The 20,033-nt window shown below is 42.9% G+C and overlaps 1 protein-coding gene across 3 annotated transcripts in view; it reads right to left on the bottom strand.

Moving 5' to 3' along the window:
* Nucleotides 1–20,033, bottom strand: part of LOC125894807 (transcription factor COE3-like) — a 201,598-nt gene that overhangs the window by 132,004 nt on the left and 49,561 nt on the right. For all 3 annotated transcript variants that reach the window (XM_049586438.1, XM_049586440.1, XM_049586439.1), the window contains exon 6: nucleotides 15,344–15,412. In XM_049586438.1, coding sequence (XP_049442395.1) covers nucleotides 15,344–15,412 — 69 coding nt within the window. The remainder of the gene's footprint in view (nucleotides 1–15,343; nucleotides 15,413–20,033) is intronic.

Raw genomic sequence — 20,033 nt, 5'->3', positions numbered from 1 at the left:
TCGGTGTACAAAGGCACAAATACTCTCCAGGGCCCGCTGACAGGTAGAGACAGCTGTAGATTACGTTTTGGTAGCCTCAAACTACGCCAATGTTACTTATAGTGTAAGAAGGTAACCAGAGCAAGTGGAGAAGATAGATAGCACTAAAGCTAGCACTCTGAAGTACATACTCCTTAAAAAGAAAGTACACAGTTCACCTGATGACACTTTAACACACCTGAACACCTGCTGGGAGACGAAACAGCTTCGATTTAAAAGTCCACTTCTTCCAACCAAAGCAAGAAAACAGAGTGAAAGAGGCCTGGACAGACAGACAGTCAGACAGACGGGTGGTTCAGTCGTTATGTAACCCAAACCGTCGTGTCTCCTCCCCAGTGACCTCCTCTCCTCCTGCGACCCCCCCCCCCCCCCCCCGCCTCCCCCCATATCACATCCCCCCATCTTTATATAGAAATCAATACCCTCTTATTCTGCCCCCTCTCTCTTCTCTCTCCTCCTCCTCCTCCTCTCTGTCTCCCCCCCAACTGTCTCATTCTCACCCCTCCATCAACCCCCACCTCCTCCCCCCACCTGTCCATCCACACCTCACCCCCCTCACCCGTCTCTCCATCTCCATCTCTCTTCCTGCTGTCGTCGTGTCTGGACTCGCCCGCCTCACATTTCACTCTTCACACCGCAGACACACACATACACACATACACACACACACCAGCTTTGTTTATTTATTATTTCATCTACACACTCTCTTCCTGCCTCCGGTTGTGTGTTTTTGTGTTTTCTTATTTTGTGTTTAAACGTCTCCTGGAAAAGTCTTGAGCATGAAATGCTGTTTTTGTTTGTTTGCTTGTTTATTTGTTTGCTCTTTTGTTTTTGTTTTCTTTTTTGGAATAAAGATTGGAATTAATATGTTTCAAAGCTTCTCTGGAGAACCTTTCACCTGGTTCTACATAGAATCTCAAAATAGACTGTTTAAAGCCTGTTTCTTTGTGTGACTGTATTTGATAATTCTCAAAACATGCACACCAACCTAATCTCACTCCGAAGTTGTCGAAAATCGGTGCTTGGTCACTGGCATCAAACACCGACCAAAAGCTATCCTTTCACGCCAGCATGATATACAACTGGTAAGAAAGAGATGTTACCTCCCCAAACTGATCTGAGTGTTCAGATGAACATCAACAAAAACAACGAAGGAGAGTCAGACAATCAGCTCCCAACATGGCGGCACCTCCATCTGTAACCGACCACTAACCAATCACCAGTGATCATCCTGTTCTCTGACAGGAAGTAGCAGAGGAGCCAAACAAATATCCACTAACACACTAACATGCCCCCCCCCCCCCCGCCTCCACACACACACACACACACACACACACACACACACACACACACACACAGACTCTCCCTTCCCCCACATCTGCTGGCGAGGCAGGAGCCCACGGATGGTCGTCCTTAATTAGCCACACCGCACTCATATTCCTGATTAAACCGCTGTGTGTGTGTGTGTGTGTGTGTGTGTGTGTGTGTGTGTGTGTGATGGAAGGTTATCAGTGCATTCTTAATTGGGAAAACACTCGAGTGATTAACAGGAGGAAGAAGGGCGAGCGAGCTTGAGACTGAGTGGCAAAGAGACAGAGAGAGAGAGAGAGAGTTGATGTTCTGAATACTGAAGCAGCTCCGATCAACAACATGCTGAATAAACTCAGACCTCAAGTCTCCGACATCACTTCACCTTTTTATCTCAGCTACTGTCGGGGCTGCAGTCACCTGCTCTGAGGTCCTCCCATCCCTCTTTGGAAACATCTACAACGACCAGCCTCCAACTTTAGTTAATGTAAAATAACTGAGGGGAGATTCCACCAGATGCTGCTCTGACGACCCAAAAGAGACAATGAAGTGCATTTAGTAGAAACAAATATCTCCAGTAGATGGAGAGACTTTAGCTGTGTCTCGTCAGGAACTGCAGCCTTTGAAGGATGCGGCATTCGAGTTTAACGTTGGCCACGTCCTTTGAAGACCGCATCAGCCAAACTGAATGGTCTCCAATATGGGACGGTCTGGTCTGCGGAGTTTCCTGGTTGCAGCATCAGTTGTTTTCACCCCGACCAGGGGTAAGGCGGAATTTATACTTCTGCGTCGAATCATCGCGATTCCCTATGCTGTAACCTGACGAACACCTCCCCAGAAATGTAAGTACAGTGGAAACAAAGCTTTTATTTACTTTAATTTCACAGATAAAAAACAATAAATTGTGAAGACAATAAAGCCTCCACAAAAAATATCATTTTAAGTCTTGTGTGTGATTTATCCTGGCTTCATATGAGCAGAGGAAATCTCTGCTAGCCTCTAGGCTAATTTATACAATGTAAAATGCCACAGGCCTGTGCTAATAACGTTAGCATGTTGTATTTCTTCGGAAAAGATGTTTAGTATAAGACAGTTGTTTTGTCAGTGAACCTTGTAATAAAGGCAAATTTTGTAACGTTACCTTTGTTAAATGTTGCTGTTGTCCCTGGCTTCATATGAGTAGAGAGAAGTCTGCTAGCTGCTAGGCTAATTTATACAATATAAACTGCCATAGGCTTGTGCTAATAACGTTAGCATGTTGTATTTGCGGGGAAAATGTGTCCAGATAAAGACAAGTGTTTGTCTGTGAATGCTGCGAGTTATAGTGACGCTGATTTGTGTCCTTGTGTTTGAAATTTTGAAGGTGTAACTGCAGAGTGACACAAACACACCACCGCACAAGTATACATGCTCTCAACACAGTAGGCCACGTGTGTAGGCTATGGTGTAGGGTCTGCTGCACAAGAATAAAGCCCCTTTAAGCTAGTAAGTTAGTTAGCCCTAAATCATGGACCCAGAGATTGTTATAATATATATATATATATATATTTTTAATCTAATACGTGAGGATATGATTCACCACCGTTTGATATATTTCAGGCTGATGGACCGTTTTCAAGTAAGTAAGACTGTTTATGCTTTGTGCTTTTAGCTAATAGCAATATTAACAGTTGACCGTTAGCTAGTTATCAACTGTTTGTTATCTTAACGTAATACCCATGTCAGCTGGGACAGGCTCTTGTATTTACTGCATGTTACACAAGAACCCTGTTGAGTGCATGAACATCTGCTCTTATAGGTCAGAGGTGGTGTTTAGTTATCATTTCATGTTACCTGTGAGATATATAACACTATTCATTTTACGTTTAGAGGGGAATATAGAGCATTTCATAACAGCTGTCCAAGTTCAGGGATTAAAATTGTTTTGAGTGATAAAAGAGAGAAGAGGTGTGACTGGTGCATTTAGAAACAACTACTAGTGATGGTGAGAGGACTGATGTTTACACCAGCGGATGTGTGTGTGGTGTGTGTAGCGTGTGTGTGTGTGTGTGCGTATGTGTGCACGCACTGAGATTAACAAGGTGATTTGCCTTGAGGGGGTGAGGTGCATGCTGGGAGGGGGATTTGACGAAGGGAAGGAAGAGGGGAGACGGTGTGTGAGGTGGGGGGGGACTCCCAAAGTTCCCATGATCCCCTGGTGAGCGCCCCGCCCTGGCTCGGGGTGGGGGGTGGTGGAGGATATTGGGTGTGGGGTGTGTTTCCAGCTGAGCACAGCTAGATGTTGACACTGAGGAGGCTAACGAACCTGCAGGTGGTGATGTAATTCCTCAATCCAATTAAGAGTCAACAGGAAGTGGGAACCAGCTGATGGCCCAGGGATGGGACAGGTTCAGTCTGTGGTCCTTGTAAACCAGGACTCCAGACTCTAACTATGCTGCCTTCAGGGCCTTCACCAAAGTCAGCTCTTTCTGTTTAACATGTGTTGTGTTTAAGATGTCATCACTTTGACCAGATGATTTCTCTCAGACATGAATGATGGATTTCTGTTCCTGTTTTTTAGCTAAGGTTGGCTGTAAATTCATAAAGTCAATCTCAGGCCCCCAGGAAGTGCGCAGGGCTTTGACGCAATGTTTATGGTGGCAAAACAGTGATATTACAACTGGGGTCCGTCAGGTGATGACCTGCGGACTAAGAAGACTCTTTCCAATTGACTTACATGGCAACAGAGACATCTGTAAATCAGTGGATACATTTTTTGAGCAACAAAACCTACGAAATGACTTGTTTTACTATCAGGGTTGGATCCATTCACTCTAAAGACATTTTGAAATCATTTTATCCCTATTCAAGTTGGTGGAGCGCTAAACCAAAAGTTAACCATTCGTCCAGCGAAAGTAAGATGCTCAGCCACACTAAGTCTCTAGTGCGCCTGCTCTATGGGCCAAAGTAGTGCCGATAATCCCCAGATCATCCAGGTAATGTTATACGCTGCAGTTGAACCATTTTGGCTTTATGCACCAACGAGCAAATTCTATAAGAATGAATGGGGCCCACGTTAAACGCTGCATCAGTTCTCCTAATGCATCTGCATACTGAATAAATACTTCTCTCGGATGGCTGTTTTTGTAACAACTGTATAAAAATGTTTCGTTAAATCTGTTTTAATTCGCAAAAACTGAATCTCTTTGGGGTTTTGCACTGTTGGTCTGAGACAACGAGACATTCCAAGACTTCATCTTGGACTCTGAGAAATTGAAATAGACTTTTTTCAGCAATTTCTGCCACTTTCTTTGGACCCAACAATGACCTGATTGAGAAATGAATTGTGACCTGAAGCCCTAATGCTCAGAAATGTGTTTGCACCATACATTTTTTGAGTGCTTGTAAAATTAACAACTAAAAGTCATTATTTTGGTACTCCTTTTCATTACAGAGAAAGACTGATATGATCTGTCCAAACTAAGTTAAAAAAAAACCTCAACAAATCTGGACTTCATGTGGATCCACTCATGAACTCTTGAGTCCACCAGGTGACCTCACCTCCATCATCCATCATGTCTGAATACAAACACCCCCCTCCCCTCCTGTGGTACATGGCTGTGGGCACCCCCGGGCCACTGAACATTTCTCCCTGGATCACATCAAACCTGAGCGAGCCCCGAGGGCCCCTGCAGGCCCCCTGGCTTCACTGGGGCCTAATGGAGACACCCAGACACAGGGAGACAGGTTACTAACCCCCCTACTCCCCCTCGCCCCACAAACCACCACACACAAACCAGCACACACTCACACACACACATCTGAGAAACCAAAGAGAAGCTCGACAGAAAGAAAGAAAGAAAGAAAGAAAGAAAGAAAGAAAGAAAGAAAGAAAGAAAGAAAGAAACTTCCTCACTTCCTCCATTTCTACTGAACATTAACAAACAACTTGTGCTTGCGTTTTTCTAGAGAGGAAAGTTTCTGGAAAACAGAGGCAGAGGTCAAACACACACACACACACACACACGCACGCACACAGCATTAGTCATTCCTCTGAGCTATTCTCGTTTCGTGGTCACATAAAGTAAACATGACTCTAAAAACAGGACTGATACTTGACCTCTCACCTCTCTCTGTTTCTGTACAAATTCAAAGTCAACTTTTAAAATGCTGCAAAAATAATCTCATCACCAGTGTCGTGCTCAAAGAGACACACAAAGGGTTTAAACAAAAGATCATTTACAACTCACAGAGGTGCCCAAGAGTCTGAACCAAAACGTTTAGAAGTAAACCAAGTGTGTGTCTTCATCTGTGTGTGTGTTGGTGAATAATTTAGCGTGAACATCAGGCCACCTGCTGCTGCGTCCAGCCACCATATATATATTTTACAGCCCACAGTCACCTGCAAACACACAAACTTAACCTAAATTCACACCACATGCAGGACGTCTCAACACTGACTCAACCCCAGACAGTGAAGAAAGAAAGAAAGATGGTGGCTGGCATCTCTTTATCTGTACAACCTGTTGTTTTCTGCTCCTGAAAACAACAATGTTTTTAAAATAAAATGGAAATGATGGGTATAAATAGACTGAACAGGGCCAGCAAAATGCCTCTGATCTTCTCTGGAGGAACTCGTCTCTTTCTAAACATCAATGAGTTTCCATGAAATCATGGATTTGATGCAGAAAACATTGTCTGGTTTATTATTATGATCCATCACAACACCTTAGAGAGTATATATAATATAATATAATAAGATTTTAGGGAAACAAAGAATTAACAAAAATGATTAGGAAGACTAAAAGTACAACAAAGTGATATAACGTGGTAAAAAGTGACAAAAGATGTCAGAGTTGTCAAATGTTAAATGCTGTCCAAACACAAGCAGCAATTAAAATAACTTTAAGGGACACGTTGCAAATTCTGAACCAGCTCTGTGTCACCTGGATGTGGGGAACGTGTGAAGGCGCCACCCGTGCCATCCAATATTCACTGAATGACACAACATGTTTCGTGTCACCTAGAAGACTTTTCCTCACAGCCCAGGCAGGGAGGTCAGAAAGCAGCCGGCATGGAGGGGCGCCTGAACAACGTTCACCTGCACACAGTCCCCACAACACGGTGACACAGACCTGGTTGAAAATCGATAAAGCTTCCCTTTAAATACATTTTAGCGCTGTAAAAATTATTATTTAAAGCTGCATGTAAGTAATTTAGTAGTTAAAATTAAATTAAATTGAAAATAGAAATCTGAGCAGCAGTTCTACTCCATACACATTGGGTCCTACATTTCCCATAATGCACCTGGTGTCTTTCATTAAAGCCACGTTGATCAACTGTCCCCATGCCTCCAGTTTTTTCCATCCCCTGTTATTGCATAAAGATTTTTTTTTTCCAATGTGGGTCAAGAACTCAACTTTTTTATATTTTCATCTTTTATTCTTTTTGAGATTTAATTACTTTCACTTGAAAATGTTGAATATCAAAGTAATTACTGACGGAGTATCCCTGTGGCTCGAAGGTTTAAGACACCGAATATAATCACAGTGCCTCTGTTCAAATACTTTAATTACAAAATACAAATTCTAATCAGTGACAGTTTCAGAGGAACAATCAGCGCCTCTTTGTTGCCTAAAAATACTAAAAACTGTTTGGAGACATTGAATATTGGAATGAATTCTCATCTATCAGCAGCTCTCTCTCTACGAATCGACCTTCAAAATAAAACACTGTCAGTCCAATCTGATCCCACTTTACCCATGATGCATTGCCCCTGCAGGTCGTCGGTCCATGTCGGGGCTATAAAACCCCATTAACACGTCGCCGTAACAACGGCTTCCTTCAATAACCGACATAAACCTGAAATCGCGTCGCAGCAGTTGACCTGCACCCACATCCTCCACTCAAACTACCCAGAACCCCCTGCAGCAACCTCCAGGCCTTCCTCTCCCCCTGACTGACTCTTCCTCACCCTCTTCCTCACCCCCCTCTCCCTCTCCTTTCAATTTTAGCCTCTCCTGCCCAGTAATGTCCTGCTTTTATTGTAAATCTATACTCTTAATCTGGCCGGCTCCGATGGGCCTCGCTCGCCCCGATCAATACGCTACGATTGCTGGGAAGGGTCCATAGGGGCAGATAACCCCCCCACCCCCACCCCCATCTCCACCGTCACCCACCCCCCTGTGGAGTTAACCCTCCATAGGGTCCAACGCACACATATACTCACACTGAAACATGACTTAAAGCTGCACATCTTCCACTCTGAGGCCGAGACCTCGGTATCTATTACTAAGAGATTTTTACCCAGAATGCATCTTTTTAAACAACACTGAAGGCTCCAAAGGTTTCTTGTTTGCTTCCTCATCGGACGTTTGTGGGTGAAATGCACCCTGGGAGTTGTAGCTGCCTCAGTCCACAGGCCTCTTGTAGCTTTGAGTCCTCTTTTTAAAGAACAAGACAGTTCTTCAACTTCTGTTCTGATAATTCCACCAGGAGAATCACGGAGGGCGTGACATCTTGACGAGACGCCTGCCAAGTTGCCGAAAAGACCAACTATCAACAGAACTGATGGAGTTTTAGCAAACCCTTACTGTGTTTCCAGTGGCTTTTTTTAGTCACCAAATATAGGTGTTTTGAAACGAGGCTTCGCTGTTTTTCAAGCAGGTATAGTGGCAAAAAAGTGCAGAGACATCACCACGTCTCCTGCCATGATTGTGCCACCAAAGCAGGTATTTTAAGTCCAACTCTTTAAAACAAATCAGTGAATCCACATTTGAAGAGACTAAATGTAAGAAAAAGATGTAACTCTGAATGAACCAATAAAAGACTTTTTCCATGGACAGAAATAAAGAAGTAAAGAGCTGACGTGAAGGAGAACACACCAATAAAAACAATAGAAACCTCTGAGGTGTCCTCTGTATAAAACCCTGCGCTGTTTCTTGCTCTTTAAATCAAAGCTTCCTCTCTCTGTGCTGACGCTCGCTCTGCAGCCTCGCTGCTGTTCCTGCTCCCAGGAGACGATAAAGCATCTTAACTGGGAGACAAAGACGACGAGCAGGACTTTCTTTTTGCAAATGATGATTAATTCTCAAAAATAAAAACACCCATTTCACATAAAAACTCAGAGGCCTTGAGTTTCCCCTTAAATTTCCCTTAATTTGCTTCAGATGACAGATGAAGGAAATCACTTGCAATGTGTTTATTCTCTTCACAGACGGAGGGCGGGGGGGCAACAGGGCTGATGGGAAATGTAGTCACTGAGCTTTTTATGTTTTAAAAACTACTGATGAAATGTTTGTAATCAGCTGTTATACTGATGTTCCTCTTATTTCCTTCAATAATAACTATTTCAACAGGAATAAAAACGTATTATTTTAATCTGGAAACGTTTTGGCCCCATAAGAAGAATTACATGATTCAAACTTCCATTCAGTCGATGTCCTCAGTGTCTCAGAACAGGCGAGAATAATGTTTGAAGTTTGATTTTGAATTTCTTTTTCTTCTTTTACATCTAATTTGAAAAAGCAAATTCATTTAGGGGAAAGCGTAGTGTGACTTTGTTTTCTATTAACACGATGAGGAAACGTTGCTAATTAACAAAACTGGCAAGACATCAAGCTTTGTGACAGGAGATTATAAACTTTTCAACGGTCAACAATAATTTGACTCTGTTCTATTTTGCAGGAAATAATAGATAAGTCTTGCTGCTCAGAGTCTTTGGGAACATCAGGGGTTTGACAGCAGGAGGTGAAGCAGGAGGGTGGAGACGAACTGGGAGGCTGATGGTGTGTGTAGAGGTCAAAGGTCTCTCTCCATCACTCTACACTCACCTCTCTACAGATGACATCAAAGCCGCAAATGGCGTTGGAGGAACAAGTGGTGATCTGAGTGTAAAGGCGGGGTCGTGACCTCCATGTAAGGCGCGGCCATTAAAGCAGGAGGGTGATGGTCAGACAGCAGAGGAGGAGAGGGGGAGGGCGGAGAGGTGTGTTCTGGGTAATTAGAGCTCGGCCTCCTCGTACGCTCTGACACTCTGCGGCAATTTATTGCCCCGCTCGGGCAACTTGTCCACCCATCTAATTGCAATATTAGCGTGTAATAACGGCGGTGTTACGGCGATCCGTCAGCGCCGCGTTCTGCTGCCTCGGCAGGATTTCGGCCATTAACCGGCAAACGGAGGAAACAAAGCGACCTCTGAGAGGAACATCACCACGCATTTATATGCACACACACACACACACACACACACAGGCCTGTCAGTGACAGTCTAGCTTCAGTTTCAGTTTTAAAAACTAAGAAACAGATTCCTGTTCTGAGGGTAAAGCTCTGTTAGATTTAAGTTAAAGGGTCAGTTCATCCAAATCACTAAGACACATATTCACTCTCTAACCTCTCCGTCTCTGAGGTTTCTGTCGGCCTTCACAGCTTTGAAGCATGAAGCAAAATCAGTACAGCTTCACTGAATGCCATTTGAAGCTTCTATTGAGATTTTTTAACAAAGTTTTGAATGTCTGTCATCATATTTTATGACGTCATCATCCTCAGAAAATTTAAAAATCCTCAAACAAAAGTTTTAAATTATGACAGACGATGAAGAAAAGGGAAATAAGATGGTAAAAGAGCATCATCTTCAAAGATAAAGCATGAAACTCACAAAGACCAGTGTGTGTGTGTGTGTGTGTGTGTGTGTGTGTGTGTGTGTCAGTTTGATTTACTCCAGCGAGACGTGAATTCACAACATTAAACTGCTTTACTGTAGCTACTGAGCTACATCATTTGCATGATGGGTCACTAAACACACTAAAATACCCCCCCACCCCATATTATGTGTGTGTGTGTGTGTGTGTGTGTGTGTGTGTGTGTGTGTGTGTGTGTTTAAGTGTGAATCAGAGGGGTCACAGTAATAAATCCTGCATTTCTTAACAGGCGCTAAAATGCAGAGAAACAAGCAGCGCTGCAGTAAATCACAGAGTGTGTGTCTGCACATATATGTGTGTGTCCATGTTACTGTGTGTCCATTAATATGCACACAATAACTGTGTGTATGTGTGTGTGTATTCCCTGGGTTAGTGGACTAGTATCAGTGTCCTGTCGTGTCCTAATTAAAGCGGTCGAACTGCAGAGAGTGAAACCAAGAAAGAGAGAATTTGTTCTGAACGTCACTTAATACAAACTGACATCAGTGTGAACACAACACGGTGCTGCTGTCTGAATGAGCAGCGTTATACTATAAAACTGAACAGGTTGTATCACAGTTAGATATACAAACTGTGCAGTGCAGCTGAATCTGTTCATTAGATACAACTACATCAACGCACTGTGTTTCATGCAAATGATTATTACCGTCGCACAATGCACTCAAGCTGTGGACAGGTGACGTGATTTCATAACATGGATATGCAAAATGGAGGTGGAGAGAGAATATAATGAGGAGCCAAGAAATAGATAGTTTGGAATCATCTGAAGTTTAAAGCTGGCTGAATTCAAGTTGCTAAAGCTGCTAACTAAAGGCATGATACGCAGTCCATCGCCGTCAATGTTTTACTGTGCCTGGCAGCATCTGGCGGAAATGCAGAGGGACAACAATGAGATTTAGGGCGGCTGAAGTCTGACTAGGGCGGGCAGGATGGATGGTGGATGGACCAAATTCACCCAGGAGGCCGGTGCCAGGAGGCCAAACCCTGTTCTCTTTTCCCAAACCCAACTATGTGTATGTGCGTATACGACAGCAATTTCAACCGAAAACGGTAAACTTGACTTGGCTGATTGTTTACATGTATCTCGACATGGAAAGTCCATGACCAAACGTCAATATGTGACGAGGTCGGAGTGAGAATGTGTTGCCCGTCCACAGCCACCAGACTCCTTTGATAGAAACAGTAATTTTACTGATTATGGATCTATTAATGTGTTTATACGCTACAAATTCAGTATTATATTGAATATCAATGTGTCTTCACCTGGTTTAATAAAGGTTTAATAGCACCACGTTACAACTCAAAGCTTAAATCTTCCAAGCTAACACTTTTCTTTCTCTCCATGCACTGTCAGGGAACGGTGTCTGTATTTGGGGTGGTGTCAATTTTTGGCTAATGGCTGAGTGGGAGTTACCATTTGAAAAACCAAAAAAAGAATGCAGATGGACCCTTTAAGTACATAAACAACCTACTCTATGTTCATAAAGTAACTAATTAGTATTTTTACTATTTGTTACCTGTATTGACAGTCACATTTTTACATTTATATATATATATATATATATATATATGTATATATATTATCTATTTTATTTTGGTGTATTGGACAGTTCTGACACAACAAAGTCCCAATTGAGTGCCACCATACAGTACCCACAATGCCTTGTGTCTGTAGGTGTTGAGGGGGGGTAGTTGGACGTATAGAGTCTATCTCATGTGTGACAGAACACACAGAGAGGTGACAAAACTCTAAAAACACCCATCAGACACACACACACCAGAACACACCCTCAGCCCAAGGTGAGAGGACGGACCAGAGTGTGCGTGTGTGTGTGTGTGTACACAGTGTACAGTATATAGGTGTGTACATTTCATGTGCATATAGGATCACTGATTTATGCCCATTCTAGCATCTATGAACATGTTTGTGCCATATATACTGTATGTAGAGAGTGTGTGTCTGCGCTGGTACAGTGAATGAGTGTGTATCACCTGTGTGTGTGTGAGTGTGTGTCCTGGCCGCAGTCCAAGGCCTCTCTAACGAGCCAACATGGAGTTGTTGCTGACCCCCACCCCTCCCCCCTCTTTCTCCCTCCTGACCCCCTCTGAGGTCATTGGCTCCCACCACTGCGACCCCGACCAATCACAGCCGGGCGCTGTGACGGACAGCAGCCGACTCCAAGGACACCGAGGGCGGAGGGATTAGACAGCGAGGACGAACCATGCGTTAATAAAGGATTGTGATGCCGATGCTTTTGAATCGTCTGATTGGCTGTCGGAATAAATATTCACACTGAGGGACTTTTTTCTTTTTTTTTTTTATGTGGCATTGGATGAAAAATAAATGAAGCATCAGTTTTAAAATAGAGAAAGTCAATGCAGCAGGTTTAGTTACTGTAGTCTGACTAAAAGGATTATAACAGAGGAGTTCAAGCTGTGGGGGAGAGACGAGGAGGGGTGAGGTGAAAGGGACAGGTGCACGCAGGTGTTCTTAAAAAACAACAAGTTAATTATTGTAGTTTGGCTGCTGATGTGACCGCTCACCAACACAAAACTCACGGAGGTGATTAAGCGACTTTAAAACTCTTAGTGTCCTTATGCTCTTCTTCATAACTTGTGTGTGAACACAGACAGGAAACTCATCTTTAGATTCAGTTTGACTCACACTTCCCGAGGATATCATTTATCTAAATTAAACACACATAAATCCACTTAGAAATCAGAGAAGAAAGACGCTCCTTCTAAAGGCAGAACTTGCCTGAGAATCTGTATCAAAGTAGTTCAGTGATAGTCGTCTGGACGTCCACAGATACACTGCAAACAGGAGCTACTAATAGCTACTCAACATATTTTTATTAGAGACAGCTGGATTGAAGGTAAACAAATATAAGGGGGAAAAACAGGGCTCTAGTTGTAGCTCACAGCTCAACTCACTGACTCCTTGGCGATGTTATACCCAAAGACTGTATGTAATGATGGACGTAGCTACCATGACGTCAATCATTGGTTTGTGGACTGCTGTTTTGAAGCATTTTGGCCGTCTCCATCTTGGTTTTTTTGGAGCCAGGAGTAACCATATTTGGATGAGAGGGTGGAGCTGTGGAGGAGTGAGGGGTGTATCTAGCACCTTTTACACTGCCAGATTTTCCATGAACTTTGGGCCGTATTGCCGGCAATCTGCGAGCGTTAAGACACACAGAGTCGGATTGGCGAATCGATCCGAGGTGCCCAATTTTCTGCCTCGTAGGGTAGACACATTGGCGGAACCCTTTTAGTTCAAACAGAACGAGGCGCCCTTCCGCCACGGGAGGGGCTGTTGAAGACTTGTGGGAGGAGCTATTGATGACGCTGCACGTGCGAGCCACTGGTGGTGGATAAACAGGAAACAGCTGATAGCAGGAATTAGCGAGCAGCTAGTAGCAAGAGGGAAACACAAACCTGACAGACACTGTAAAGATGAGCAACTGGGGAGACAAGGAATTGTGCGCCCTCCTTGTCCTCGCAAACGAAAAGGCCATTAACCGTCAGATGGCGGGGACGGTGAAGAACGGGCCGATTTACAAGCGAGCTGCCGAAGGACTGACCAGCCGCAGCTTCCCTCCCACGTCACTGTTTACGTCACACGCTGAGCTACATGTTTTGTTACTTGATCACGCCCCCCATCGTCCCGAAAATATGAGACTATATGAGATTTCAATTAATAGGATCTCAAAGCACCACCACAAAAGCACATGTGCTTAATATCGAGGGGGACATCTTCAAATGTATTTTGAAGAAATGTTTGTTGATCTTTCTGTCTCCTGTCCTCCGGTCTCTCTCGATCTTAAGGAGACTAACTAAACAAATAAAGGTGGTATATATACATAAATGTGGGAATAGCTTGTGGATGATCCCTCCAACAGAGCTCCACATACTTGGTGAGGAGCACTGAAACTGTTGTGAAGGTCTGACTCAACACTGAGAGACTTCATGTTGGTTTTCCTTTAACTTGTCACCCATCTTGTATCTAACGTGTGTTGAAAATGTGCACATACAGGCAAATAAAGTCAACAATTTGAAATTTAAAACTTCCTGGATTAGAGATTAAATGGTGTGCAAATATCTATTTAAAACAGGACTTAAACAAAAGTCTATTTTCCCTTTGTGATTTCAGTTGAAAGACCCTTTATTGATTTCAATTGTTGCAACTGTGCCTTTTGTCAGAGAGGATGTGAGTATAAGTTTTACTTTGGTTTAAATGTTCCAGGTTAATATGTTCACACTTTCATCTAAATAAATAAGAATAAAGTTCACAGAATTAAGTCTGATGTTGTTTAAAATGAGGATCCAATGAACTGATTAAAAGGTGAAGGTGATTCAAAAACAATCAAATCAGGACTTTCCAAATATAACCACAGTAAATTTAAATCTTTGCCAATACAACCAGGCTTATATTCATTGATAGAAACCTATTACTATGACAGAGGTTATGTTGGGAAATCATGTCCACATAACAGTGATAAGCAGCTCTCTCTGTCACATTAAATCTGATCAGAGGTCTGCGCTCATACTGCCTCATTTAAACGGTATTTTTCCGCCTGGTGTTGATTACACAATTCACACAGTCGAGTGTCGGAAGTGAGAGGTGAGGAAGAAGTGAGACACCAGAAAAACAGAAGCAGGAAGAGACAAAGAAATCTGACATGATGACGGCTGTGTTTGTAAAAAGAAGACAGCTGGGTGAAGAGAAATATGGTGGAGAGTCAACAGACCTTCAGTCAACTGGAATTCGTGAAGAGAAGAGTTGATTTAACATCGAGTGTGATGGATTAGATTTCTGCAGCCAGTTACCATACTAGTTGATTTTCTTTGAAATTTAGTGAAACCAGGGAGGAAGAATTCTTGATGATTTGCAAGATCATCAGCAGTGAGTTAACAGTAGTTACAAGCTGAAAACCACCAGAGTTTGGTCTTGTGAGCAGCGTTAGAACGATCCACTGGCATCAACCAGAGAGCATTAAACAACAAGATTAATCTTGAGACAACAGCTGATATACATATAAAGAAACAAAAGATTTTATGGTCTTAAACATGAAAGCAAATAATTCCCAGCAGATTTAATGATGTCGACCAGCTGCATGTTGTATAACGTCCTCTGAAAACATGAACCTAAAACTCCACATTCTCACCACCTGATGTGAAATGAGCGTCTGACAAATACCTGAACCCGACTTCTCAAAGAGTGAATGAAACTGTGTGTTTGTGTTTAAACAGAGAAGACAGACAGATACACAGAGGTAGAGAGAGAAAGGCAAATTTCTCATCAGGTGAGTCCCTACCTGTCGATGATGACGGGGTCAGACGGCGTCTCGTTGCGATTTCCGCAGCTCTTCTTGTCACAACACCGACTGAAAGAGAAAATGACACATTGAGTGTTAAAACATTTTACACCAAGAGTTTAATCTGACTTTTTCTACCTAACAGGATCTCATTACACAAGAGAGAAATTCATTCATACAGGCAGGACTAAATGTGGACCAGCTGACGTAGCATCACTCTTCCTCACAGTGAAGGGCCTGCTGATGTAGCATCAACAAAACAAAAAACACAAACAACTACAGTGTTATTGAGGAGCAGACGTTCTGCATGAACAGATCAAATATCTGTTTGGTTTTTTTTTTCACACATTCAAACTTTAAACAAAAAGTGACAGTCGAAGCTTACACTGTCATTTCTGTTAATGAAAAAAAACTTTAAAAAGAAGAGAGTAAATCTGACAGAGCAGCATAAATATTTCAGACAGTTACAAACTTTAGATAAAAGATTTTAAAAGTCTAGAAATCTGTGTTCTCATCTTAAAGCAAGTATCAATCAGACAGGTCGCTGTGACAGCACTGTGAACAGTGACCTGGGTACACGTCATATATATTGATGTGTAAAGTCCATGACCAAACGTCCATGTGTGACGAGGTCGGAGTGAGACTGTGTTGCAAAAACAGTGAAGATTTAAAGGTCTAGTGTGTACAATTTAGTGGACTCTAGCAGCAACCAACCTAAACTTCTACTTTGTGCCAAGCTTGTAGAAGAACTACAGCAGCTGATGCAGTTGTTCATTCCGGGCTACTGTAGAAACAACATGGTGGACTCCGTAGAGGAGGAGGACCCTGTATGTAGATATAAATGGCTCATTATAAGGTAATGGAAACACGACTCATATTTCCAGGTGGTTAAAAACTTCTGGAAATGCAGTTATAAATATTATATTCTATAAATGCCTCTAAATTCGAAACACTGGACCTTTAAATTCATTATAAAACACTTGCGTTGTTCCAAAAGCTCAGAGCAGCTAAAGGCTAAAAGCTTTTCAACTTCAGAAGCGACCTGCAGCTTTTATTTGAGGAAAATTGCCTAAAAATCCACAACTGCTTTAAAAACCTGCACAACTAATTTACCAGGACTTGATGTCTATTTTTATTGATTAATACCAAATTACACCAAACAAATTATTAGGAAATTACAGACTTGCAAAATAAAATGGCTCCAAATTAGCAGATTCTTTTATTTTGAAAAGCAGCCTTGTTTCCTCTCCACACACACACACACACACACACACTCTGTCTCTGTCTCTCTCCGTCCAGCTGGGAGGGGTCCAAGCCAAGGTCACTAACAGTTGGACGACGCCCAGCTTTGGAGACACCACTGTGGACCCCCCCACACCCCGACCCCCGGTGCCGTCGCCCCTGACAACCAGCCAGCCAGCCGGACAGCTGCTCGCCAAAACAACCGTCCAGGTAGCCAGAGGGCAAACTGGCTGCTGAGTGTTTTATCCGACCGGCCCGCCGACTCCAACATGAAACCGAACCAGGAGCTGGTCGGCAGTCTGTAGAGGCATCCAGAGGGAGGGAGCGCTGGGTTTCTGTTTCAGCTCCGCGGGGGATGGGTGGAGCCAAATGAGGGTTTTGGTGTCGTGGGTCAGTGTGGCATGTTGAACAGCAGCAGACTGAATCCAACACATTAATATCCATCAGACAGACGGGAGAGGAGAGAGAGAGGGTTTGGCTGGAGGGGGTCAGTGAACGCACCACATGGTTCAGAGTCAGTCAGGGGATGTAACCAAGTACACTTACTCAAGTAATGTAAGTAAAGCTCTAAAGTATCTGTGTAACATTTACATTTAATGCTACTGTTAGAGGGAAACACTGTCCTTTTAGTTAATAATTAAAGGGACATTTTGGTATTTTTGAGCCTGGACTCTATTGTCCCATGTTTTTGTGTCTAAGCAGCCATTTTTGCACAGAGATGGCGCTATAGAGCTGCTACGAAGTCCCTTCTTTATATGTCAGCAGCGTTTTATAAACAATAACATTGGCATATCACGACAATATCAGTCATCTACCATCTCTCTTATGTGGGGGCTGATCTCGTCCTCTGCTCAGACCTCACTGTTTTCCCAATTTGCGGACATTTTCAGCTGCTGTTCTTTGAGATAGCCGCTAACTGCTATCAGCTACTTTTCCCAATCATTCCTTAATCATACCTTTTATACAGAACAACGAGGTGGCATAAGGGTTTGAAATTCCCGCCCTGAAGAGGCAGTGTAAATGTAGCGTACATAACTAATGGGACAAACTCTTCCCAGCGCTCCTTTCTCCAACTCTCACTAACATTTCCATTGTTTTACAGCTGCAACAAGTCGCCTCTTGCGAGATGTCAGGTTGGTTATACAAAGTGACAAGCACACCAGATCAGTGAATCCCTGCACAGTTCTTTATGTAATGTTCATAACATTTATAGAACCAGTCAGTGGCAAAAACAAACACACTACAGCCTGTTTTGTCAAAATCCTGAACTCATTTATTATTCACCTAATTAAATACCATTCCAATATCATTTATAATTTGTGTTTCATGTTGCCTTCTGTTTCTGTGTAAATCTTTAAATCTGAATCTGATGTTTCATCTGTTGTCTGATAACTACAAATATACATACAATATATGTGATGAGTTGATGACTTTTTTTTTTTTTTTTCACATAATTTCTAATCTTTGGGTGTGAGGAGAATATCTAGTTAAAGTAAGGTTGTTTAGTGCTCTTACTTTTAAACTCACGTTTTGAACTTTCTGTTTCTCCTTTTTTTGTTTCTTTAAATCCAACTTTAGTTCTAATTTCATTATTGTTTTGTGTGAAGCGAGACTGGCAATTTTCTTTCTTTTTGTCAAATCTAAACTCATCAAAGGGTTTCAAATCTCACTAAGGACACGATTTCAGATCAAAAAAACAGAATCAACTCAAAAACTATACTGTAATGTTACAGATTAAATTACTTAACAGTATATATACAAGTTAAAATAATCTTCACCTTCAGTCGATACAACAAATGTTGTTTTAGGCATAAATTCATCAGTAGTAATAATCCCTTATTATGATATATGATAATTTACCACTGTCAGGAGCCAAACTGCAGCACAGTGAGTTTATTTTTTATACTTAAGATGCTTTTTGCAAATAATACTTTCATGTAAAATAAAAGGATTTCTACACACAGCAGAGGAGTATAAACTGTAAACTGTGTTACTCAGTTATAAACCATAGTATCTCTACTCTTTAACACTCTTTCAGCCTCAGACAAAATATTCACATTTTTCATCCTCCAACGAGACACCAATGTGAGAAATTTGTCAAAATGAATTTATAACACTGAACATCAGTCGAGCTTTCTGAGACGTAAACGTTTGAATCCATCCATCATTAATAACAACAACACCATCTCCACATTAGATCTAATTTCCGTCTGACAAGCTGCTCTGCACAATGAATTCACATCTTTCTTATCGCTGCGAGGGTCATTAACATATCTTCCGGTAATTCTTAAAAATTAATCATATCGCATATGACCCGCGACGTCCAATTACGCTCCTGCATTCGCCCCATGCTGTCCTGAATCAAATTGCCATTTGACAAACAAGCGTCAAATCGAGGCTGCGAATGCCAAATGAGACGCTTTATGAATCATTTATCACGCCGTTTGATCTCTAAGTACAGAAAAATCATAAACTAAGCGCTGTGTTTGTGTCCCCGCTGTCTCTCTGTGTCTGTATGGATGTGTATGTGTGACTGTTGCCATAGAATGCGCCACAATAATTTATTCCCCCAGCTACTTGGAACCATTAGTGAAAGTTCCAGGAGACCAATTAGCATTGGAAACCCACTGGTGCTGCTGTGGTGACAACCTCCTCCAAACTGCCAAAGAAGTGTTATAAACAAACTGGACCCCAGGAGCACTGCCGGGGCCCCTCCAGGGACCCGGGGCCCCTTTCCAAAGACAAAAACAAACCTTGGCTGAGCGTCCACAATATCGCCTTAATGACGTTTCCCCCCGGGCCGCAAACAGGCTAACACCACGGCCGGCTAATGACTGAGAGGAACAACACACACAAACCTGAGAGGGAGTGTGAAACCGAGAGTGTGTGTGTGTTTATGTGAGAGGCTAAAAACCAGCAAAAATAAAACAAACAGTGTGTGTGTGTGTGTGTGTGTGTGTGTGTGTGTGTGTGTGTGTTGTTGTTGCCGCTGTCACTCATTTTAGCACAGAGAGTTCGTCCCTGGTCGCCGCTGCAGAGAGCCTCCTCAGGTCGCTGTACAGCCGCAACACACACACACACAAACACACAGGCCCCAAAAATAATTCAGCCACAGGAGTCAGTTTGGCCGGCGAGCCTCGGCCGGGCCACACAAGCATCATTACTGCTGGCTGCTCCTCCTCAGCGCTCAGCAGCCACTTCAGACGTCGCCACAAGTGGAATCTACTTAAGGCACAAAGGGAAGGTTTGTCCGGGCATGTCGGCGCTCCACTATCACACAAATAAAAAAAGCTGAGAGAGCCCTTCAAAGGCTCCCTGAGGATGGTGCAGCACGGCGTCAGAGGCCGGCGCTCGGATCACAGCGTCCAGATAACACCGAGCAGGACGGGGCCGGCAGCGCAGGGCTCGCTTTCAAAGGGCAAGTGTTGTAATTACCCGAAGGCCTGGA

Source organism: Epinephelus fuscoguttatus, linkage group LG9, assembly GCF_011397635.1.
Source record: "Epinephelus fuscoguttatus linkage group LG9, E.fuscoguttatus.final_Chr_v1".
Taxonomy (NCBI): domain Eukaryota; kingdom Metazoa; phylum Chordata; class Actinopteri; order Perciformes; family Serranidae; genus Epinephelus; species Epinephelus fuscoguttatus.
Note: the sequence above shows the minus strand (reverse complement) of the source record. Positions and strands in the feature narration are given on the sequence as shown.